The 25,220-nt window shown below is 47.7% G+C and overlaps 1 protein-coding gene across 7 annotated transcripts in view; it reads left to right on the top strand.

The window, feature by feature from the left end:
* Window positions 1-7,906: 7,906 nt before the first annotated feature.
* The window catches only part of LIPA (lipase A, lysosomal acid type), a 32,013-nt gene continuing 14,699 nt past the window's right edge, over window positions 7,907-25,220 (top strand). For 2 of the 7 annotated variants that reach the window (XR_006383281.1, XM_044239454.1), the window contains exons 1-4: window positions 9,233-9,295; window positions 10,989-11,017; window positions 11,265-11,373; window positions 13,985-14,102. Coding sequence is in view for 6 of the 7 variants with exons in the window: in XM_044239454.1 (XP_044095389.1) it covers window positions 9,248-9,295; window positions 10,989-11,017; window positions 11,265-11,373; window positions 13,985-14,102 (304 nt within the window). In the remaining variant the exon portion in view is untranslated. Of the gene's footprint in view, window positions 8,011-8,329; window positions 8,422-8,888; window positions 8,910-9,232; window positions 9,296-10,947; window positions 11,018-11,264; window positions 11,374-13,597; window positions 13,768-13,984; window positions 14,103-25,220 lie in introns of those variants that run through there. The other 5 variants (XM_044239459.1, XM_044239460.1, XM_044239455.1 and 2 more) reach the window with 5 other exon arrangements.

The raw sequence follows: 25,220 nt of genomic DNA on the forward strand, positions 1-25,220 counted from the left end.
GAGGGAGGGGAACAGGCAGTCTCCCTGCTGAGCAAGGTGCCCAATGCAGGGCTCCATCATGACCTCAGCCAAAGGTAGACGCTTCACCAACCAAGCCTCGCTGGTGCCCCAGAAATAAATCCTTTTAAAATCTCCAAGAAATCAGATGAACTAATTAGTCACAATAAATCAGAACTAACACACAAATACACACACACTCATACACATTTACATAGTCCTAAAAAATATCAGGGTATAAAATGTTATACATAGAATATTTCATCATGGAAAAAAGAAATAATTAAGTATGCAGGAATTTGGTCTATAGAGATATACAGTAAATGTTACCCACGTTTTCCTTTTAGTGAGATTATTGTAGATTTTTGTTTGTTTGCTGAGCAGAGAGCCTGATGCGGGGCTCACCCTGGGATCATGACCTGATCCAAAGGCAGAGGCTTTAACCCACTGAGCCACGCAGGCGTCCCCCTAGTATTGACTTCGACCAGTGTTTTAACAATTCGTGGTTGACCAATTTATTTGGAATCCGTGTACCTGGGGTGAGATGAGGGGCATGGGAAATGGAGAAAGAGGTTTCATTGAGAAGGTATTGCTTGAACCAAATCTTAGAAGATGACTAGATGCTCCCCAAGCTGGCAGGTTGTGGGGAGGGTATGGGATGGGCAAAGACATCTCATAGACTAGCACAGTGCCCTAACTCCTGAAGACTGTCTCCAAAGGGAAAGGCTGATGGGCTGATAGGGAGACAGATCCTGGGCTAAACTGTTTCCCTCCCAATCTTGGCCTCCTCCAAAACAGAGTCTGGTTGGAGTCTTCGGAGGGGCAAGTTTTACAATCATCCCTTGACCCTAGCACACTGTGAATTTGGAAACCAGACAACAAAGGATGACTTCAGGCCAGCTCTGGTCCACATGGATGGATCCTGTTTTGGCTTATTTGGCCGAGTTTCTTCTCCACCGAAGACAGGAGAAGGTGGGCGAGCTCCTTTGATTTTTAATTGACAACCACTAATTCAAATAAAACATTCTGAGGGCTCAGGTATGTTGGCAGATGGAACATACCTGCAGGCGTTTGGATCTGACCTCTGGATTAGGCATTGTGCCCAGTTGCTCAGTCACATGGGAGGGCACTGAAGCCTCGGACTTCTTCATTTCAGTGTCCCCACCCAGGGCTTGGACTTTTGTAGGCGTCTATACATGTCGTTAATGGGAGTCGAAGGCGATTGTGTGCTGGAAAGTAATGGGCCCTTATCTAATGATCTCTAGAAGTTCTTCTGGGGCAGGCCACCATCTGCTTTTTGTGATGGAACTAACTGGAAAGCTCAAATTAGAAAAGGAAGAGGCAGCGCTTCCTTCCCTTCTCGGGTCAAAGCCTGGAGTGTCCTGGATTCCTAAACTCCATTGATCCTCTGGGACAATTCCTTCCCCTCAACCCCAACCAAACCGATTTCACCTGGTAGTATCAACTTCAGGCCAATAAGCATTTTATCAGAGCTTCAAATGGAAACAGAACAAAACAAGACACATTTAAATTGCCTCCTTTGGGGGGATAGGTCAGTAGAATTTACTGCACACATACAGACGGAATTTCTGGAACCTTGAACTCGGAAGTATAAGTAGAGATGCTGAGGCCCTAAGCCCCAGATGGGCCAGGACCTCCTTGCAGGAGACCCAAAAATGTAGAACCAGTTTTCTTGGGGAACTTCTGCTTGGCCATAAAGTGTGAGACAACATTCTGTTTTCATGGCTGAAGATGCAGCCTCTCTTTTTCTACACCTACTGAGCCTCCTGCCCACAGGCCAGGAGAGCTGGGCCTTCCTGCTTTAAGTCTCCTGTTCCCCAACTCCTTCTCCTGCCTGACAGTCTTGGAGGGCAGCAGGCCATGTTTATTTGTTCTAGATCCAGGACTCCCAGGAGAGTGCCTTGCGCCCAGGAGAGAAATGAAATACAGCTGTCACATTGTGAATAACAACTGGGCTTCTGGTATCGGGCTATTTAAGTCTGATTGCTATTTTCATGACTTTTTTTTTAATTTTAAGATTTTATTTACTTGTCAGAGAGAGAGGGAGAGAGAGTGAGCACAGGCAGACAGAATGGCAGGCAGAGGCAGAGGGAGAAGCAGGCTCCCTGTCGAGCAAGGAGCCCAATGTGGGACTCGACCCCAGGACGCTGGGATCATGACCTGAGCCGAAGGCAGCTGCCCAACCAACTGAGCCACCCAGGCGTCCCTATTTTCATGACTTTTGCCTTTATATCCTCATCTGCAGGAGAGGAAAAATAACCTTGCTGAGTGGTTCATGATTCAGTAAGGTAGTGTATGGAAACTAGGCAGTGAATGGCAGGTATTAGCACTTTTAAATGATTTATCAAGAGGGAAGCCTGAGTGGCTCAGTCAGTTAAGTGTCTGCCTTCAGGTCAGGTCATGATCCCAGCATCCTGGGATCGAGTCTTACATAGGGCTCCCTACTCAGCAGGGAGGCTGCTTCTCCCTCTCCCTCTGCCTGCCACTCTCCCTGGTTGTGTTTGCTCTCTCTGACACATAAGAAAATGAAATCCTATATAAATAAAAAAGAGGTTTATTGAGGTATAACTGATAAGCATTTTCACATACTTAAGTGTATATTTTGATGAGTTTTGATATACATCTATAGCTGTAAAAACATTGCCATGATCAAAATAAAGATATCCACTCCCTCAAAAGTTCGTTTATGCCCCCTTGGGAATCCAGCCTCCTCAATTCTCCAAAAACAATTCCCTTCCTAAGCAAACAGTAATATTCTTTTAGTCAATGAGGATTAATTTACATTTTCTAGAATTTTCTACAAAGGAAATCATATAGTGTGTATACTGTTTTCGTCTTGTCTCAACATAGTTATTTAAAGAACCATGCGTGTTGCTGTGTGCAAAAGTAGTTCACTTTTTTTTTTTTTACTGCTGAGTAATAGTCCACCATATAGATACAAATTTGTTTCTCCTTTTACCTGTTGGTGGACGCTGTAAGGACCTATTTTACTGTCCCTGCCCCTCTCCCCCAGGGGACTTAAAAACAAGTCCCAGAAACCAGTTCCAGGTGTGGAGGCCAAGAAAAACAAGGCTGTACCCACCTCCCACCTGGAGTCCAGCCCTGACATAAGTACAGCCATCTTGGCAAAGCAAAAGCTGGCACCTTGCACTGTAAGAGTGGGTTAGCATAAGAATGGCCATCCTGAAGGCCGGGAAGCCATTTTACTGCGGTCCCTAACCAGCCCACAGGGCACACATAACTTGAGATAAGAGAAAGTAGCTAAAACCTGTAAAAACAATTTTATCGTCTACCACCAGGGAGGTTAGGTGATGGCGCCATAGGGACCAAATGTTAAAGAAAAACAAATAGTTAACTTGCAGAACCCACAATCCTGCAAGACAGGAGTCTCCCTTGGTTTGCAAATATCCTGGTGATTTACAACAAAAAGGGCTATCTCTTCAATGGCCCAGTTTCCAGAGACAAAGGGCTCAGTTCCTCAAGGCCTAAGGTCGCACCATAAAACAGAAGGAGACTGAGGCAGAAGGAAATGTAAATGAAGTTAAATTTCCTCTAAACCTAAATCTCGCTTAACTGCCAGGATGGCCCCAATGTGGCAAAAAGTTAAACAAAGTTAAACTGCCAAAGTGGGGTGCGTGATATGTATGTAGCTATGAAGAAGTGCCTTGAAAATGCTATATAAACCCTTGGCTTTGAGTGCTTGGGGTCCTTGTTGAAACCCGCTGTGCCGGGCGGATACTTGGACCCCAGCTAGCTGGAAATAAACTTCGCTGTGTGACTTGCATTATCGAGAGTGTTCTCTGTCTAATTGAGGGGTGGTCGACTCCGTACCCTAACAACACATGTGCCATCACCAGTTTCTTCTTGTTACAAAGAAGCTGCTGTGGTCACTTGTGCACAAATACTCTTCATTTCTCTTGGGTAAGCACTCAGAAGTACAGTAGTTGGGTCAGACGGTAAGCCTGTGTAGAGCCTTCTAAGAAGGTGTCAAACGGCTTCTAAAGTTGTACCATTTTACATTCCCACCAGCAGCGTGAGAGATTTTACTACTTCTCCCCATCGTCAACACTTCTTAATTTTAGCCACTGCTGGATAGAATAGTGGTATCTCATTGTGGGTTTAGTTAGCATTTCCCCAATGACTAATGATGGTGAACTTATTTTCATTCACCATCTACTTCCTTTTGCCCTTTTTTGACTGGGTTTTCAGTCTTGTTATTAAATTGTAAGGTGTATACTTACCACTTTCATGAGGTCTAAAATTCACATTGAGGTATATAATTCACATACCAAACGATTCACTCATTTGCAGCATGCAGTTAAATGTCTTTCATTTTATCCACAGAGTTGTGCAATGAATACCACAATTAATTTGTAACCCTTCCATCAGAACGAAAAGTAACCCACAACCTTTAGTGGTCAACTTACATTGTCCCAACCCCACCTCACTCCCATCCACAGGAAACCACTAATCTACTTTCTGTCTGTATGGATTTGCATATTCTGGACATTTCATGTCTGTGGAATTATTTCCCTTTATTTTTTTGTGACTGGCTTTTATCACTTAGCATGTGTTCAAGGCTTGTTCATGTTGTAGCACGCATCAGTCCTTCATTTGTCTTTAATTATGCAATAATATTCACAATACAGACCGACTGCATTTTATTTATTCATTTCATCAGCTCACATTGAAAAGCTCAATGCTTTTCAGGTCTTACAAATAATAACCCTGTGAACATTTGTGTATGAGTTGTTTTATGTGAATGTGAATTTTCATTTCTCTCGGGTGTATATGCAGGAGGGGAGGTGCTGGGCCATATGGCAACTGTATGTTTCACCTTTTGAAGAACGGCAGACTGTCATCTAAAGCAGCTGTATCATCTCACGTCCCCCTAACCCCCACCCCCACCCCCTGACCCCTGGGTTCCTTTCATGTCCCAACATTCTCATTCACATGTGCTAATATCCACCTTTTTAAATTACCATCATCCTTGGGGATATGAAATGGAATCTCATTATGGTTATAAACTGCTTTTTGAAGGACAAATTTTTTTATTATTATTATTTTGAAGAAGTCCAGTTTGTTAATCATTTTTTCTCTCATGGGCTGCACTTTTTATGTTCTGTTTAAGAAATCCTTTTGGCAAATCCAGTATTTTCTCTTATTTCCACTCCCCCAGCCCCAAGAAAGTCCTATAGTTTTAGCTTTCAGATGCATGTCTATCTATGGTCCATTTTGAGTTAATTTTTGCATAAGGTTGAAGTTTACCATTTTGCATATAACTAGCCAATCGCTCCAGCTCAGTTTGTTAAAAAGATTATACTTTCCCCAAGGCATTGTCTTGTGAAAATCAACTGGCAGTCTATTTTCAAAGACTACTTTGAAGTAGTCTTACTCAGGGATAATTTTGCTTCATGCTGAGGCAATAATATCCTTGTGAGTCTTCTACCTTGTGCCTTTTCTCTAACAAGGTTTTTCCATTCTGGCCCGTGCCACCTGAATTATTCCCAATCCTGTGTAAACTTGGGAGATTTTCCCATTTGCTCCTTTCAGGTCTTTTTTCTCCTGGTCTAGTATAGTGTCATCATATGCAAACTCCAGTTACTTCTCCATGCCAGACTTGAGGGGAACCCTCGGCAGACCCCGAGAGCTCTTTCTCTCTACAACTCTTTCCACCTCACTCCTCTGCCCTGCAAACTTGATTGCCTTAGCCTTCATGAATTCTCATCTGAGTCCACGCAGAGAAACTGCCAGATTTTTTTTTAAAAAAGATTTTATTTATTCATTTGAGAAAGAGAGAAAGAGAATGCCTGAGCAGAGGGAAGGGACAGAGGAAGACGCAAACTCCCAGCCGAGCTGGGAGCCTGGTGTGGGGCTGGATCCCAGGACCCGGGGCTTATGACCTGAGCCAAAGGCAGATGTCCAACTGACTGAGCCCCCTAGGTGTCCCAAAACTCCTGAATTTTTTTTTTTTTATTTGACAGAGAGAGATCACAAGTAGGCAGAGAGGCAGGCAGAGAGAGAGAGGAGGAAGCAGGATCCCTGCTGGGCAGAGGGCCCGATGCGGGACTCGATCCCAGGACCCTGAGATCATGACCTGAGCCGAAGGCAGCGGCTTAACCCACTGAGCCACCCAGGCGCCCAATTTTTTTTTTTTTTTAACCTATGTTCCCCTCTCCCTGAACTGCAGCCTTGAAATTCTGTTTCTGAATTTCTGTTTCTGAAAGGCTGTTATCTGGGGCAACTGCACGGCTCACTTTATTTAGTTTCCTCTGTGTATGTTCTTTGTTTCTTATGTTTCTTTCCAGGAGACTTTACCCAGTCTTGGGGCTTTGAGCTCTATCTCTGTCTCCAGGCTGGGATTTGACTTTGAACACTAGCTGTGTATGTGCCAGCGCTGATCATTGCCATTTTGTCTCTAGATCCATTCCCTGCCCATCCTCTGCTCTGTGTCGTTGAGGGTGTAGGGCCTGTCGTTGAGGGTCTGGGCCCTGTAGCCTGCATTTCTTAGGCTCCTCTGTCAGCCAGAGTCAGGTTGTATTTGACCCAGAGGAGGTACTGGTGGGACACGGGAGGGCAGGAGGCAGGAAAGGCCACAACATGTCTAATCCTCCTCTCTTGGCCTTAGAAGCGTCTCTGGAAGAGGCTGCTCAACACAACACAACCACCTCTGGTGTCTGGTGACCCTCTCTTCCCCTAACACCACCTCTGCCCTTCCTGCTGTTGCTGGTCTCTTTGGGGTTTGCCTACATCCTATTTGGCTTCCCAACAATTCTGCCACCTGTGCAACCATTCCCTGTTTGGAATACAGTGGGTTCTGTCTGCTGACAGGGCCTTAGCTAGACAGCTCTCTAATGAGTATCTCAAAATAAACACATCTAAAACCAACTCTTGATTCCCCTCCCAAACTGCTCTTCTTGATGCTTTCTTCATTTGAATTCGAGTATTTGTCTTCACCTCCACTGCTCTCACTGCCCGATTCTAAGCCATCATTAACTCTCGCTTGGACTATTGCAGTAGACTTGCAACTTGTCTCCCTGCTTCCCTAGTTGATCCTAGCAGACAGAGTGATCTTTCTAAACTGTAAACCAGAGAATGTTGTCTTTCTGTTGAAAACCTCTCACCGGCTTCTTGGTCAGAAGGAAAAGCAAAGTCTGTACAATTGCTCCTCCAAAGCACCCAAGTACCTCCAGGATTTCATGTTCTAGTACTCTCCACCATCACATTCTGTTCTAGTGACACCAACCTCACTGGTCTTCCTAAAACCTACCAGGACATTCCTGCTTTGGGGCCTTTGCACATGCTATTTTCTCACCCCAGAATGGTCTTTCTCCAGTATCCACGTGGTTCTCAATCAGCTTCCTATTTGTGTTCATCAGAGTGCTTTTCTGATTACCTCACTCATAACACAACACCCTCCTTCATTGTCCCTTTGTTTCATTGTACTTCACAGCACTTTCTACTACTTTATGTTATATATTTGTTCGTGGTGTGCCTGTTCCCACTGGAATGTAAGCAGAACAGGGACATTGGTTGGCTGCTATAGCTCTAGTCTCTTAATACTGGGTATTTTAGAAATAAAATGTATATCAAGATCGCTTTGCATCAGGTACAACGCTAAGCGCTTTATATGGAACACACAATTTCTTTTCACTTACAGAGCCCAGAGCTCTATGCCAGGTGCAGAGGGTGCGGATCATGCGGGGGAAAGCTTCAGCAACCGCGAGCAGGTGCCCCTGGGGATCAGCTCTGCGGGGAGAGGGAGCCTCAGCCCCGCCGGGGCCCGCCCACGGCGCATGCTCCGTGGCGGCGCTGGGTAGGGCGGGGTCTCGGCGACACTTCCCGGTGGCCCGCAGTGCCGATTGGCGGCCAGCGCAGCCTGAGCCGGGAGGGGCACCTGCCCCCGCGTCCGACGGTCCCCGCCCCTTCAGGTGTCCCGCTCAAATAGCGGGCACTGCGGCTCTGCACAGTGGCCCGGGAGGACCGGTGCGGGTGAGTGTCGCCGGGCTGCGCCAGTGGGTGCGGGTGCAACAGCTCGGGCCTCCGCGCCCCCCCCCTCAGCCCCCCACGCCCGAGCCTCTGCGTCCGGGCGGGACCCCCTGCTCTCGGCTCCTGACGGAACCCGCCTGGAGCACCTGTGGGCGCCTCTCGTGCGGGCCGCGTGGTGCAGGTTTCGCGGGGCTCCCCGAAGTTGCCCTTCCTTCCGTGGGAGCTCTCCGATTTCCTGGACGGGAGCGGTCGCTGATCCGCGAAGCCGCCCAGAGCCCTTGGATCGCGGTGACCCACGGGACTCCTGATTCCCAGCCACCTTCTTCCCCTGGTTAAGCTCCCCCTTACCAGTTGGCCCTTTGCTTCCTGTGCTCGACCTGGGTGAGCTCAGCTTCGCGGAACAAGGCTTTAACGGTATTGCACCGGTGTGCCGCGGGAGTTAACATAGGTCGGAAGCGCTGCCGGGTGTCTGGAGAGTTTCCTGGGAGCCCCAATTATTGTTGGTAGTGTCGACACTCTTTACTAGGAAGCAAAATGGGAGACTCCTTTGGGTCTTTGCTTTTCTTCAACCACCCAACTTTTGAACTGACTCCTGTCTCATTTTTCAAAATCTATCCCGTGCATCTCCTAGGTGAGGGCCCCTCGAGAGATCCTTAAGGATGCAAAGCTGAGTCAGACTCCTGCTCTGCCCTCGGGCAGGGGCGAAAGGACAGCCAACGCAGCACCTTGTGCATTGTTACACTGTAGGGAGAACTGAGCTACAAGTGGCTAAGAGAGCCCAGAAAAACAGACTCCAGCCCGGAAAGGGGCTTTTTCTCCGTGTACACTTCTCAGTCATCATCCTTCTGAGAATCACTTGACTAGTTGGTTAGAAGGAAACATGAACAGGGTGACATATGCGGGTAAGGATCTTCCGCTACTAGTCTCTTGGAGCTTCTCTGCAGACAGCTGGTCCAGGTGCTGTGGGATCCGTACCCAGTGGGAAGCATCTGCTGCCAGAAGATTCTTTGTTTTAAATTTTGGGCACCACCTTTCTTTTTCCCTTTTCAACCCACTCCCTGTTTCCTAGTAAAAAAGGACTCTGGGGTGGTTGAATTATGATAAAAGGCAGGCTGGGAGTATACAGCCCTCCCCAACCACCACGGAGAGAGAAAAGCTTGTGAGCAAAGGCCAGGGGAGCTCGCTTTGACAGTGCAGGTCAAGGTTACATTCCTTTCTGCCTACATGTTCAGGGTTCCTCATGGCTTTGGAGAAGCCCAAAGGACTTGCACTGGCAGAATTCACTACGGTAATCTCCTGAGAACCTATCTCTTAAGATTTGTGGAATACTCAGTTAGGCACAAGTCTGAAAAGCAGCCGTATTGTATTGACTTACAAGAACAAGACTTATTTTAAATGAAAACTTGTATAAATTTTGATGTCTGTATACTCCAACGAAACCTTCAATACTTTCAATATAGTGAATCTGTCCATCACTCTCAAAAGATTCTTTGTGCATATCCTCTTGTAATCCTTTCCTCTTACCCTTTTTCTTAGGCAGCCGGGGATCTGCTTTCTGTCCATAGAGATTAGGTTGCATTTTCCAGAGTATTATATAAATGGAATCATATATTTTATTCTTTTGTTGGGGGGGGTCTCGCTTTCATTCACTGTAGTTATTTTAATATTCATCCATGTTATTGTGTGTTCATTCCTTTTTATTGCTGAGCTATATCTATATCTATATCTATATATATCTCCATTTACCCACTTGGGTATTCAGGTTTTTCTAGTTTTTGTTTATTACACACAAATCTGTTATAAACATTTTTATACAAGTCTTTGTATGGGTATACATGCATGCATCTTTTTTTAAGTGATTATATATTTTTTAAGAATGCAGGATGCCTGTGCTGTAGCTCATCTTGCCTCTAACCATCCAGATTCCTTGGGAGACTCACTTTGCTTTGCCTTTAACATTCAGCCCCAAGGTCTGTGCTGTGCTGTGATTTTGCACATCACTTGTGGAAACTAGATCATCTTTGTTGGTGGCTGGAGGGTCTCAGAAGGGGAAATGGGTGGTCTTCTATCTTGTTCTCTTTCAGGCTCTCTTTCATTTCACTCTTTTCCTTGGATGACATATTTATTTTATTTGTTTTATTTATTTTAAAAAATTTATTATTACTCTTTTTTAACTGAAGTACAGTTGACACATGTTATGTTAGTTTCAAGTGTGCAACATAGTGGTTCAATGTCTTTGTATATTATCTTGTGTTCCCCACAAGTATAGCTACCCTCTGTTCCAACACCATTGACTCTATTCCCTATGCTGTGCCTTTCATCCCTGTGACTTACTCATTTCACAACTGGAAGCCTGTACCTCCCTCTCCCCTTCACCCATTTTGCCCTTTCCCCTACTTGCTTCCCTCTGGCAGCCATCAGTTGTCTGTATTTATGGGTTTGTTTCTGCTTTTTGTTTGTGTATTAATTTTTAATTTTTAAAAAATATTTTATTTATTTATTTGACAGAGAGAGAGAGAGAGATCACAAGTAGGCAGAGAGGTAGGCAGAGAGAGAAGGGAAAGCAGGATCCTTGCTGAGCAGACAGCCCGATACGGGGCTCGATCCCAGGACCCTGAGATCATGACCTGAGCAGAAAGCAGAGGCTTCACCCACTGAGCCACCCAGGTGCCCCTGTTTATTCATTTCTTTAGATCGCACATACATATGGAATCATATGGCATTTGTCTTCTCAGTCTGGCTTACTTCACTTAGTCTAATATTTAGGTGACAAATATGAATCCTGATGTGTAATTCTGGACAAGAACAGAAATAGTGGGAGGCAAGAACTAATACTCAGCTTAAAAATGAGAACTTAAAAATGTTTAAATCGCAGTGAGAGGGGAAAAGGTGGGCGGCTCACAGGATCTGGAATTTTGTGGATCTTCCTCTTTTTTTCAGGCTATTGTCTTCTAAGTCCTCTTCTCCATTTTTTTCTCCAGAACAGTTTGGTGTACCTCATGGTGAGAGGGTAAGCGGGTATGCTGGGCTCCAGAGGTCACATGAAAACTGGTGGTGGCAAGTGGGGGCATTTCCTAGTAAAAAAATAACTTTTTTGTTTGTTTCTGATGTGGCTGGAGTCCTCTGTTTCCTATTTGTCCTTGACCTGAGGTTTACTTGCCCTAAACCTAGTTCAGAACTTTTTATGGGAGCATTCATATACCAACATCATCTGTATAGTGAAATTCAGACAAATAACACTAGGCTATTTTCTACAGAAGGAAAATGCAGCTCCTGGGATTGGTGGTCTGTTTGGTCCTTGGGACCCTGCGTTCCGAGGTGTCCGGAGACAGCCTGGATCTGGATCCGGAGACAAATATGAATGTGGTAAGTTTCTCAAAGTCTCAAGGATGCTTTTAAAATGCTTCTGTGATGGGATGCCTGCGTGGCTCAGTGGGTTAAGGCCTCTGCCCTCGGCTCAGGTCATGATCTCAGGGTCCTGGGATCAAGCCCCGTGTGTGCCCCATGTGTGCCCCGTGTGTGTGTGTGTGTGTGTGTGTGTTTGTGTCTGGGCTCTCTTCTCAGTGGAGCGCCTCCTTCCTGTCCTTTCTCTCTGCCTGCCTCTCCGCCTACTTGTGATCTCTCTGTCTCTGTCACATAAATAAATAAAATATTTAAAATGCTTCTGTGACAGATGTCGAGGATTTTTTGCCATTCCATTACGTGGGCTACATGAAGCCACAAACTAATCTCTTAGAATATAGTATTGCACTTTCACGTTCTCTGAATCTTAGATTCAGTTTGCTGACTTGCCCTCAGGTAATGTGTATTTTTTTTTAATTCTTTATAAACATATATTTTTATCCCCAGGGGTACAGGTCTGTGAATTGCCAGGTGTATACACTTCACAGCACTCACCAAAGCACATATCCTCCCCAATGTCCATAACCCCACCCCCCTTCTCCCAACCCCCCTCGCCCCAGCAACCCTCAGTTTGTTTTGTGAGATTAAGAGTCACTTATGGTTTGTCTCCCTCCCAATCCCATCTTGTTTCATTTATTCTTCTCCTACCCCCTTAAGCCCCCATGTTGCATCACCACTTCCTCATATCAGGGAGATCATATGATAGTTGTCTTTCTCCGCTTGACTTATTTCGCTAAGCATGATACGCTCTAGTTCCATCCACCTTGTCGCAAATGGCAAGATTTCATTTCTTTTGATGGCTACATAGTATTCCATTGCAAGGATGTGGAGAAAGGGGAACCCTCTTACACTGTTGGTGGGAATGCAACCTGCTGCAACCACTCTGGAAAACAGCATGGAGGTTCCTCAAAATGTTGAAAATAGAACTGCCCTATGACCCAGAAATTGCACTTCTGGGTATTTACCCTAAAGATACAAACATAATGGTCCGAAGGGGCACGTGCACCCGAATGTTTATAGCAACAATGTCCACAATAGCCAAACTATGGAAAGAACCTAGATGTCCATCAACAGATGAATGGATAAAGAAGATGTGGTATATATACACAATGGTAATGTGTATTTTATGAACTGCACTTAACTGTTAAAACTACATATTTCTTAATGCAGGAAAAGAAAATTTTATAAGTTCATTTCATTTTTAAGTTAACTGAATTTGTTGAAAGAATGATAAAAATGTAGCAAGACTTGCCAAGAGTGTTATTACCAACTGCTGCTTTTATAATACCTTGAACAAGGAGTGTGATAGCAATGTCCAGAGAACACGGTTCGATACAAAAACCAAAATAATCTGAAAAAATTTTTTGTTGGAACCAATAAGCAATATAATTTGTTGAGTAATTGTTGAGTAATTTCAAAGTTACTAATCGTAGGTAAACTATAAAACCAGGAAATACCTCGTGTAGGCATAAAATATTGGGAAAATGCAAATGGCTAAAGAAAGTATTTTTAAAAATTATTAGTTCTTTTAGAGAGAGAGTGAGAGAGTGAGCGTGGTGGGGAGGAGCACAGGGAGAGGGAGAGAAAGAATCTTAAGCAGATTCCACGCCCGGTGAGGAGCCTGATGCTGGCCTTGATCTCCCCACCCTGAGGTCATGACCTGAACTGAAATCAAGAGTTGGACACTTAACTGACTGAGCACCCCGATGCCCCCAAAATAGCTACTTTGAAGCAGATGATGGCAGGGACCCCCACTGAAGAATCAAGGCCCTCTTAGAGGCAGTTAATCCATACTGAGTCAAGAGAATATAATCAGGGTCTTAAGGTCAAGGTTTACTTCTCATCCCCAATTTTTTTCTTTTATTCCTCCCCCTCCTTTGAAGTTTTTTTCTTTCACTGTAAGAATGATACAATTAAGTTCTTCCAACTACTTGGGCTAGAGAGGATAGTGAGCACTCACGTACATGAAATCTAGATAATCGAATTCTCCATATCCCACCGAGCTCCCGATTAACCCTTGCTCCTTGGACTGGAGAAGTGATTTTGATCATACTTTTCTGTTTCTCATCTCTTCTCGTTCTTCAGCTCTCCCTTGCCATTGTGCATTCTAGTAGTGTCCTCTGTTGGCATTTACTTATTCATTGATGAAAATGGATTAGTGCTATGCTCTGTTTCCCAGGACAGGACCTCTTAAAATGAAGATAGTGGTAGATCGTGATATTAGCTGGCATATTTAGAAAAGAAAGAAAGAAAGAAGTGTGTTTATTTGTGAAGCCAGGATGGAAACAAGAGAGGCCCAAAGCAGTGGTGAAATCAGACACATTTGGTGTCGAACATGCCCGAATGTCAAAACCAACGGTAAGCACATTCCTGTCAGTGGAACAGACAGATAAAAGTGGTGGGGATTTATTCTTGGATGGAATGTACTGCTTGATGGAGCACACTAAAATTTCAGTAACAACTTTTCTTAAAGCCTGGAGAATGTCTGCTGACATCTTGTCTTCTTTGCCTGCTAATGTGGGAAGAACCTGTCCCATTCTGTCCAGAGATTTTCCAATATTCTTTCTCTCCATAGAGTGAAATTATCGTTCACTGGGGTTTCCCTAGTGAGGAGCACTTCATCGAGACAGAAGACGGATATATTCTTTGCCTTCACCGTATCCCTCACGGGAGAAAGAACAATTCTGCCAAAGGTATGGGTGTTTCTGTGGTGAGGCAGGCACACTCGGAGAAGTACCAGCATGGCTGGAATTTGGCTGGTTTTCATGTCTGTGACCAGGTTGAGATTTAACCTGAAAGCATTGAAATGGGGTTATTTTTTAGGCCAAAGTACTAAAAGTGTCACAGGTACGCAAGGCCTATAAAAATACTTCTTGGAAAGAACCAAGGAAGAGTTGTCTTAGTTCAGATTTTGCTTAAGGCTTCAAAGGTCAGTTTTATTTGAGGATATGCTGAAATTGCTTTCTTTGTTGTAAGAAAACATCTTATTCCTGAAATGTTTTGAGCATTAAGGAGATAGCTTTTGGTGGTTGAAAATTAATTGATTGAATAGGCAAGGTATTCACATGGTTCAAAACTTTAAAGGAAATAAAAAGCCGTACGGTGAAATCTTCCCTCCCATCTCGCCATTCACCTCCTCGGGTCTGTGTGCATCCTTTTAAAATCTCTTGAATTTCTTAGCTCTAAAAAAATTTCTTTAGAAACAAATATAAACATAGTGATTCTTTTCCCCTGCTTCCATTTTAATGCAAAAGCTGGAGTATAATGCATATTTTTTTGTTCATTGAAGTTTTTACTTAATATTTTGGAGATCTTTCCGTACAGTACATAGAAGACTTCACCATTCAGTTCTGCAGACACAGGGTGTTCTGTCACACAGTTGTACCGTGACTTATTTAACAGAGATCCTAGGGATGGGCATTTGGGCTGTTTATAGTCTTCTGGTAGAAGACAGATCTTGCTGCTGAAAATTACCTTGTATGGGTACAAGTTTGTTTATAAGATCCACTTCCAGAAATGAAATTTTTGAGCCAGAGGATGTTGTTTACATTTGTGATTTTGATAGATATTAGTAAATTGCTTTCCATGCGGGTCTTGCTCTAGTAGTTGCTCTCACCTCGCTAGCAATATATGAAAATTTGTAAAGATTTGGAGATATGCATTTATCTTTCCATAGCAAAACTGCAGTTTCCAGTTCAGATTAATGAATTTCTAGACAGACTACTTGAAATTGTTAAACATATGTCCGAATAAGGATCTCATCCTCATTCAATCATCTCTCCAGACTTACCTTATTCTTTACCATTTGCTCTTTCTGGAGCTTTTCCTTGGAAACCTGAGATGGACATGAAGGAAATTTGATGATGAGCTGCTCTTCAACTAACATTGTATGTGAGCAGAAGGGCCTTTTTGCCTCAATTTCTTCTCTAATTATTATTCAAAGAAAACTAAAAGCCTATGGCTAACATGAGCTTTGTAGCATTATTCTTTTTTCTTTCTTTCTTTCTTTTTTTTAAGATTTTATTTATTTATTTGACAGAGATCACAAGTAGACAGAGAGGCAGGCAGAGAGAGAGGGAGAAGCAGGCTCCCCGCTGAAGCAGAGAGCGCAACACGGGACTTGATCCAAGGAACCTGAGATCATGACCTGAGCTGAAGGCAGATGCTTAACCCACTGAGCCACCCAGGGACCCCTATTATTTTTTTTCTTAATATAGTCTGCTTTGTCTATTTTTTCTCCAAAAAATTCTGACTATAAGAAGGCATTTCATAATGCTGAAGAAGCTGAGATAGCCAGTGCTCTTCTTGAAATTTCCTTCCTCATTCTTGAGATGTTTATGGTTTACACATATGTTATTAAGCTCCTTCTTGAGTGTTGTAAAAATGAGTAGTGAGCTGTAGTGAGGGCTTCTATCTTTTTTCCTACTCAAACACATATAATGTATACTTTATTCCAGTGTGAACATCTGATCTTCCCTTTTTTTTTAGTAAAAAAAAAAAGGGAAGATTATCTTTCATTTCAGATTCCATATATAGAAGAATATGTACAGATGTCATTTCTCTTAAAAGTGGTTCGTTGGCTCATAGAATTAGTAACGTGAGTCACTGTTAAAAGAAGCCCTGCTTGTGTTCCCTCTCTTGCTGTGTCTCTCTCTGTCAAATAAATACATAAAATCTTAAAAAAAAAAAAAAGTTTGGTAAAAACATGCTTAGAGAACACCACCCCCACCCCAGTCCCTACGCTTCTCTCTCCCAACGGTTAGAGCAGAGGATGCCGCCTGCCAAACGTACATGGGGACAAACGTCCATACTCCTGTAGGGGAAGCACTGTGCCCCCAAGGTGGGGGAAGTGAGCACGAGTCTGGACGTGCTCCGGATGGCAGGAAGGAACCAAGAGGGCTCAACGTGAGATCTGCCTCCGCGGCTACGGACGCCCACGTGATTTCGCCTCTGTGTGTCTTGGGATCTTCACCTGTAGCAAGGTTGATTGGCTGGGATGATCCCCAAGGTCCCTTTTAGTCTTGGTCCCTCTGGTTCTATGGTTTCTAGTCCCTCCTCTGTTGTTGTCATTGGCAGGCATGCACGCTGCAGGGTCGGGGATACCCTTGGTCTCCAGAATGCGGAGCACAGGCAGAAAGCTCTCTGACTCTGGTGGCCACGAGAGGTCCCCTCCTGCTCCCTGTGCCCTGCGGAGGTCTCCTTGTCAGTGCTGTTACTTTGGCTCACGGAAGCCGAACAGACAAAAAGAATTCCCAAGAGTCCCTGACACCCAACGTGGAGCTCCTCCTCTCGTTCGTGCTCCTCCCCTGACTTCCTCCTTTCCTAAGAACACCGTAGTCCTCCCAGTGATCCTGCCCTGGACGCTGCAGAATCGGTCTCGCCTCGGGGCCTCGAGCAGCGGTCGGGTCCTCCCTCTGCCGCCGGGTTGTGGGTCACGCGGCCCCAGTGCCTCTCTGCGCATGCGCACTCGGCAGAGCCACCGGCCGGCTTACGCGCTCGGGACCATTTCACCAGATGCGTGGAGTCCGCTCACCACCCCGGAGAGGAGGCTTCAGGCCCTTTCGTTTTGGAGGCTTGCCGTGTATCAGAAAAAGGAAGCATTTCAGCACAAAAATTGTTTGTCCTTTAACACACTAATGCTTTTGCGACACCCACATAGGATGCCCTGCATCTCTGCTGGTTACAGGGCATTGCGGGGTACCTTGAACCATTTCCTCATTTACTGGGGAGACAGTGAAGCCATCCCTCTTACCCCTTTTCAGTAGTTTTCTCCATTTCTGTGCTCTCCGGCGATGCGGCGCGACCTGAGTTGAAGCCGTGGGGTAGTGTCTTCGAGGCCGTCGCCCTGGTCCTCGGATCGTACTGAGCACCTCACTTAGAGATCACCGTTGACCTTTATGGTCCCAGGGTTTGGCCACATGGTTCCTCCTCCTGTCCCCGGTCTCCTCCGTCTTCTGGAGTTTTGCAGGAGGAAGCTTCTTCGGGCCCAGAGGTCATTATAGGGTAGGACCACTCAGCCATCCTCAGGGCCCTCACACACTAAGTGACCTTCCTTTCCTGAACCTTCTGTTTCTCCGTTGTCTGGACCGTTCGCACCACAGAACCCTGAGGCTCCCGTGGGGATGGGCAGAGACCTTTGAGCTCCCGCACGGTGGTGATGACAGCTACGTCTGCAGGGTCTCTGCTCTTGGCAGAAGAGACCTCAGGCCTGTCGGCGGCCATCCAGGTGGACTCATTAGCGAAGGAGCCTTCCTCACTGATGGGCTGTCCAGGTTTAAGCTGGCACGTCAGCCCAGCTATGAGTACCTGAAGTCGTGTCTGCTGTAGGAGTGAGTCTCAAAGAGTGAGTCTTGGGCACTCGGAAATCCGAGCGAGGCATTCCCGCTCTGCAGAGCCGCCTGGACTTCAGCGGACGACAGCTGCCTCTCGGATGCCGCTCACCCTGCCCATCACCTTCATAAAAACCGTTCTTTCCCTCCCGCCAGGTCCAGCCTAACTGGCGGCTCTCCTGGATTGCTTGAGCGGAAAGGAGACGTTGTTCCTCTGAACTCCCCAGCCCCTCACTAACACCGCTCTGGACGCGCTTTCCTTCTTCTGCCTTGGGAGGGTCTCACTTCCGTCCTTCCTCTCAGTCTCAGTCATCCACGTGTCCCTCAGCACAGTTGGCAGCACCGTGCCCTCTGCCTGGCTGGGCTGACTGAGAGAGTTCAGAATCAGTGTTCTTAATGGCATGAAAGCAAGCACCATCTCTCGAGCGAAATGGCACCAAACCCTATGCACACACATGTATTCCCTACGTGTGTAGAGTGTGTATGGATCCGGGAAAGGATACACTGATTTAGACAATCATTTGCCTGTCTGGTCAGACCCCTGCCAACTGGTCAGCTTGGAACACCTCTTCAGAAAGCTCTTAGCGGCCTGTGGAAGCTGTGTGTATGCTTCTCGGGGTTACGCCAACGTCTGTCAAGTGTTGAGTTACCCCCGCTCTGTACTGACTCCAAAAGGGAATTGAAATTCAGAAATTCATCCTTAATAGGGAAGTGGTACTCTTTTCACATGCTCAGCCTTATTCCAGAAAGTCATGGGATGTTAGTGGCACTAGAAGGATCGCAAGGCCCCATGTGAGCCGGGGGTTCAGAGAGTTTTGCATTTTTAACATACCTCCTTGTGCATTCCAAGGTATAGTCCTTGGGTTCTGGAGCCTGTGTGCTAAATGAACACCCTTGTTTTACTGTGTGAGAGAGAAAGACTTTGGCTTTAAGGCAAAGAATAGTAGCCCAGTGAGTCTAACCCCAGAGCCGGTGTTCTTTGGACTAGAGGATGCGACCTTATGTAACAAGTATTGAGCAAGTTGATCCCATGATAATTAGATTTTTATTTTAGTTAAGTAAAACAAGGAAATGCATACTGTCTTGCCTAAAATAGAACAGCGACTACAACAAGGCAGACTTCTTGCCTAACTGGGAAATGTATTGTTCATAAAGAAATTGTCAAGCATCTACAGTGGGTTATTTATATCATATTGTGGATATACATACATACATGCAGATATGATACATATGAAGTCTGATAGGATCTATGGTAGGTATCTGGTGGCCTAATGAGTGAAATGGTGTTCTGGGACATGAGTAATCATCTTCAGGCAGTTTGAACTTCTCCTTGCAAAGACGCCCCAAAGACGGTTTGCCCCTTGAGCTCTTTAGGTCATAACTGAAAATTCACGGTCTGGCTTATGAATTAGATCTTTGGACAGAAAGGCCATTGACTTGGATTCTCCTTTGATTGTTACAGGATTCTGACTATTTCTGGATTTTCTGTTCTTCTCTTCTACGTAGTTTCTGAAGGAAACGTCTCTCTGAGTAAATACTGTGTTCCAGCAGACTTCCCAGAGCCCTGGGTGGGCCGACATGTAATTCCTTGCCTCCCAGCAACACTGGCCAGATGTAGGGTCATGACTGGGTGCCCTCACTTGTGGACTCTGACCAACTGAACTCCCATCGAACTGTGCTTGGCTCTGATGGCTCGCCAGGTAGTGGACTCTGTTCAGACCTCTGCCTCCTGGAGCGGCATGAGCCAGTGAGACCTCCAGCTATCTCCTCCCCTGTGCAGGTTGGGGCAGGAGCAGAGAGTCAGGCTAGAAGGGGAGAGAGTGTCCTCTTAGCACCTTGCTCTCCTGCACCCTCCCCATCTTGCTCCTGGTTAACTGGTCTCACCTACCAGTTCTCGATCCCCACCCTCCTCAGCCTCCTGGTCACTTTTTCAGGGAGCACTCCCCAGGCACTCGTTCTCGTGGCTCCCTGGGTGTGTCCTTCCCAGCACCGAGGGCAGGAAGACCGTAGGTCATGACAGATTATGTAGGTGACGGTGTACGTGATTTCTACTTTACTAGACTGGAAGCTCTTTGAGGCCGAAGCGGCTTCTGATGTTTGATCGTCACTGCAGCCAAGGCTTCGGTGTCTCCAAGAGCTCCTCTGGGGCCGGGCCCTCCTGGGACGCGGCAGAGTAGGGCATCCATGGCCAAGCCGTGCTGGTGGAGGACTCAGCCCTGCTAGCTCAGAGCCAGCCACAGGTGCAGGTGGGGGCATCCTGCACTGGGCGTGGAATCTGAGGCCGGACCCCTTGTGTGTGTGCAGACGGTGAGGGAGCGTGTTGGCGTCCCCGGCCTGGGGTTTATGTTCCTGCTCTACTACCATAACCAGGTGTGTGACCTTGGCAGTTTACATAATTAACCTCTTCATCTACTAACCAGGAAGAACAACACATATTTCATGGGGTCCTGTGAAAATTAGGTACAATGAGACCCATAAAACATCTTGTGTGGTACACTTGAAGCTCCAGTTTCTGTTTTTAATGGGAAAAGAAAAGACACCTGCCAGTCGTCTCCTTTGTCTGCTTCCTCAGCAGCGAGCACCCCCGACAGGGAAGGTGTGATCATGGAATGTTTCTATCCCCCTGAATTCCTGTGTTGAACCCTAGTGCCCGATGGGGTGGTGTTCAGAGGTGGGGCCTCTGGGAAGTGACTCTGGGTGAACGGGATTCTTGCCCTTCTAGGAAAGAGACCCCAGGGAGCTCCCCTGCCCCTTCTGTGAGGACACAGTGAAAAGACAACTATCTGTGAGCCAGGAGGGGGTCCCCAGAAGATACCAGATCAGCCAGAGCCTCCATCTTGGACTTCGCAGCCTCCAAAAGCATGGATAGAATTTCTCTTGTTCCGAAGCCGTGCGGCCTGTGGTTTTCTGTCGTAGCAGTCCAAATGCGTGGATGCGGAATGTAGTCTACACTGTAAGGAAAGGAGAAAGATGTCTGTGTCAGGATTTGTGGGCTGCACACAGACGGCACTGAAGGGAGAGGGAGTGAGAGAGAGAAGTGACTGTGTCTGGGGCTCAGAGTCCCCGTGCCTGGCCACTGCCTCATGGCGCACGTGCGTCTCTGGGCCTCTCCGTTCCTTCTGCTCATGGAGTGTTAGGATGTAGCTGGGTAATTCCCGGCATCCGGCCAACGGTGAGACTGCGTGAACGCAAGGTACCGCAGCGCGAAGCCCCCCAGAGGCAGGCGGTGGCCTGGCGAGGGACAGGCAGAGCCCAAAGGCAGCTTTGTGTGCACCTGAGTTTGGTTCCCAGCACCACGGCGTGCCGGCCGTGTGTGCGCTGGGGTGAGAGCTTCTCTCTGGGCTCGGAGTCTCCATCTGTCAGGCGGGGGGAGTGGGTCAGAGGCCCTGTGCCCTCTGAGGACACAGTAGGCTAATAAGGCGGCTCCCCGGAGAGTGCGAACGGTGGGGTGCACTTTCTTTCTTGACTTCATCCATTCCTTCGCGATGGCATTAGTTCCAGTCTCCCTGAGCCAGCAGCATGTGCCGGACTCCGCATGGGGTGCTGGGGATGCTGCCGGGGTTCACTTGGCCCGGATCTCTGGCCTCACATTGTTCAGTGACCACAGAGGCTGTGGCTGGTGGGGGGAGGTCGGGGTGGTTCTGCAGCCTGCCCTGAGATCTGAGCACGGTCGTGTCCCCTCCTGCAGAGGGTCACCCCTCTTCAGCAGGGCGACCTCAGAATGTGAGCGATCAGGCTTTCTGAGCGCTTCCTGGGGAGGGGCCTTGGTGGGGAAGTGAGTTTGCACACACCTCTGTCCCTGTTACAGGTGAGGAAACCAGGGCTGTAGGGCATGGTGAGCTTGCCGTTGCTAGGGCAGCCGGCTTAGGACCAGGCTCCTACCCACGCAGCCCTGGGGATGCTGGCAGTGCCCCAATAAAGCCACGGTGTGGGAGGTGCCCTGTGTTAGGTGACCTGTGCATTGGCTTCTGTCGTGGAAATTCCTGGCAATACCTGCTTTGGAGATGAGCGCCTCCTCCTCATTCTCTCCAGTGACTCTAAGCGTTATGACCAAGGCTTCCCACTACTATTTGCTGATTGAGCTTGTGGCTGTGTTTGGAGGCCGATGCCTCAAACCAGCATTAAGGGCAGGAATTCACTCCGCTGTCCCTTGCTTTGAATAAACGGAGGTCTGCTCTTCATAATCCTGGAGAAGGAGCTCTGCAACGACCTCCAGGAGCCTGTCCCATGTCAGCCAGGGATCTCCGGGTCTGGCCTCTCTCTGGCCATTTAGGCAGCGTGTTCTCGGGGCCAGGCTGGTGGAGCTGAGGGCAGCCGTGCTCCCCTTTGGATGAAGCCGCCTGGAACCCAGCTGTGCATGGGCTGCCTCAGAAGAGCAGACTGGAGCCTGCCGAGAATACATCCTTGCCGGCTCTGCCCCTGGAGTTCCTGGTCCCCCAGGTCGGGAGCTGGGCCAGAAGCATGTGTGGTGTTGAAGTGCTCCGGGTGAGTCTGGCAGGCAGCCCGTTCTAGAGAAGGGTGCTTGGCTTGCTTCGAAGTGGCCGGGTTCACACAGAATGCTTGTAAGCACACCTCTTTCCCCTGCCATGTTATTCTTTAACGACACAGGTGTTTTTTGGAATAGGGGTTAAAGCGGGGACTTTGGGAGGAGAAGAGTTTGGGTGAGTGTGTAGGTCACTTAAGCGCCCTCTCCCTGCAGGCATCGATTCCCTTATGGGTAGCACGGGGGTGGGTATTCACGTCTCTGCTGTGACAGCATAATCCACGTGGAACGCAGCACCAGATCCGTGATCGGGAGCCATTGTGACAAATATCGGTAATCGCTGAAATTAACCCGATGCCAGAAGGCCGGCTGCAGTCTAGCGTGAGTAGCTGGGGAAGGTTCAGAAGTATCTGGTGACCTGAATTCTGTCTCAGGGTTGGTTGGCGCTGGCACCGGACTTCGGGCTTGTGCACAGTTGGGGCCCGACTTTGCTGGGTCAGAAGCTCGCGCCCATTGTCCGGTCCCGTGGATGGTTGCAGGGGCTCTGAAACCAGGGGCGATTCTGACTCTGCATTCCTCCGTGCGACACGGCGGCAGTGTGTGTGCGCTGTAAGCATGTCCTCGTGGCCCCTCTGTCTCTAATCTGCCATGGCACAGGAGCAGGAGTACGGGGAGCCCATAGGTGACTCGTAGCCTACCTTCTAGGCTATTCTGGAAGGTTTTAGGTCATGCAGGCTCCTTCCAAAGCAACAAGGAGCCCAGCCTCTCTCTTCCTTAGGCCCGAAGACATACTCCCACCTGTCTGTTCTGGTTCGGGGTTGCTGTCTATAGGGAGATTCCTTAGCCATACTGTGGCTCTAAACGCTATAGCTCTATTGTCTTACAGTTCTGGAGGTCAGAGGTCCTAAGACAAAGACACTGGTAGGGCTGCATTCCCTCTGGAGGTTCTAGGGGAAAATCTGTTTTCTTGCTTTTCCCAGCATCCTGAAGCTGCCCACACGCCTTGGCTTCTGACCCCATGCCCCACCTTCAAAGCCAGCAGCAAAGCATCTTCCACCAGTCCTTTTCTCTCTTGCCCTCTCTTGTTCTCTCTGGCTCTCCTGGCTCCCCCTTAGAAGGACCCCTGCTAATCCAGGATGCTCGCTCCGTCTCACAATCTTTAATCACATCTGCAAAGCCCCTTTTACGATGTAAGCTGATATAGTTACAGGTTCTGGGAATTAGGATGTGGACACATCTGGGGGTCCAGTATTTTAGCGCACCACCCAGTTGTTTGGTGATAATGCATGCAAGGTGCTTGGCATGGCGCCCAACACAGTCTGCACTTAGTATGCTCCTGCTGTAACCGTGATTATGTTATCCTGGCTAAGGGATGCCCTTGATTGTATCTTTCTTCACAGTGCTTGTGTTCTGATAATATTTTATGACCTTTCTGTATTTATTATGATTATGAGCGATGGTTATTCGTTGACCTCTACTGTGTGTCAACTGTGGCACAATTCCTGCTTTGGAAAGTAGCACTTAGACTTTAAGAGGTTGAGTAAATTTTACAAGAGTTCACAACTAGTGAGAACCAAGGTTTGTTTTATGCCAACACCTGACCTTGGTGACCTCATTTTGTTGTCCTTGTGCTTCTTGGACTCAGCTGATTTCACCCCGTTGGAGCACAGTGGACGCCTGACCACACAGCGCCCTGGTGGAGAAGGCCAGGGCCTTGGGAGGCAGGAGGGCCTTTCCCACGCACAGTCTGCTTCCTCCTGCGAGACTGTGGGCTCAGCACATCTGTTTTCAGAGCCTGAAATCCCCTCCTTGCTTCCACCCATATTTGGAGCAAGTCATGCAGCACACTCCTCACACCGGCTCTGAGCTATTGAGGTGACCTTTGGCCCTCTCTGGCTGATGGGCTTCTAGGCCCTCTCCTCAGCCCCCGGCTCTCCCAGAGCAAGTCTGAGACCAACAGGCCAGCTAGGGGCATAGCCAAGGAGCCGGCCCTTGTCCCATTGTGTTAGTTTGTCACTCAGACAGAGCAAGCCGTAGGTGCTGGAGTGTGTGGCCTGGGCCAGGGCTTGGGCACCCTCCCTGAGCCGGGGAGGCTGGCTACCGCATCCCTGTCTCCTCTGTGCCTCCATCCACCCGAGATTACTTTCTTCTGAGCACCCAGTCTAGCTGCCTCCCAGATAAGTTTCCCTCTTCAGCCTGTCCTTCTCCAGGGGCCTCTGTATGCTACAGAATGACTTCTCTCTTGGTAACCTTCTTTTTATGGCAAAGTGGTGAAGAGCATGGACCCTGGCATCAGACATTCCCGGTTCGAATCCCGTCTCCCCCTTTTAGCAGCTCTCGCTCAACCCTGGGTAGAGTACCTGACTTCTCTCGGGCGCTGGGCCCTGTTCTGTTTTCGGCGTGGTCCTGAGAGCCTATGAGTGCACAGTAATGGCGAGTTACTCCTAAGTCTGCATTTCTCAGCAAGGTGAGTCCAATATGACTAATTCACTGAAAGATATGGATGGCGGTAGGACTGAGACTCCCAGAGAGAAACTTCTTTTCCAGCAAGTGCTTAAGTTCTTGCCTGGTAGCGGGAAGGGAAGGAATGACTTGATACCTTCCTTTCTTTCTCCTGGTGGGAGCAGGGTAGGGAAGCCGCAGGCGTGTGGGCAGGCCTGTCTGCAGTGTCCTTCTGCAGTCGCCGATCGTCAGAGGGAAGGCACTAACCTTCTCACACCACTTTGCCACCCCAGGCCGGGCTTTGTTAATGTTTTGTCTGTCTGATGGAATCATGGCTGCTGGAAGCCCAGTGGGGCTCTTTGGTTCTAGAAGGAAAGGAAGCTGGCCCAGACTGGAAGGGTGTAGTCTGCACAGGGTTCCTCACGTCTCCAGGTCAGACAAGGCCCTGACCTTTACCAGTGGTCCCTGACCCCGCATGGTATCCGGCTGCTGCAGGGGGCTGTCGGTGTGTGCTCTGGGGTCCTGTCCATCTGTGCCCTGGGCAGCCTGTTACGCCC

The sequence above is a fragment of the Neovison vison genome, chromosome 2 (genome assembly GCF_020171115.1).
Source record: "Neovison vison isolate M4711 chromosome 2, ASM_NN_V1, whole genome shotgun sequence".
Taxonomy (NCBI): domain Eukaryota; kingdom Metazoa; phylum Chordata; class Mammalia; order Carnivora; family Mustelidae; genus Neogale; species Neogale vison.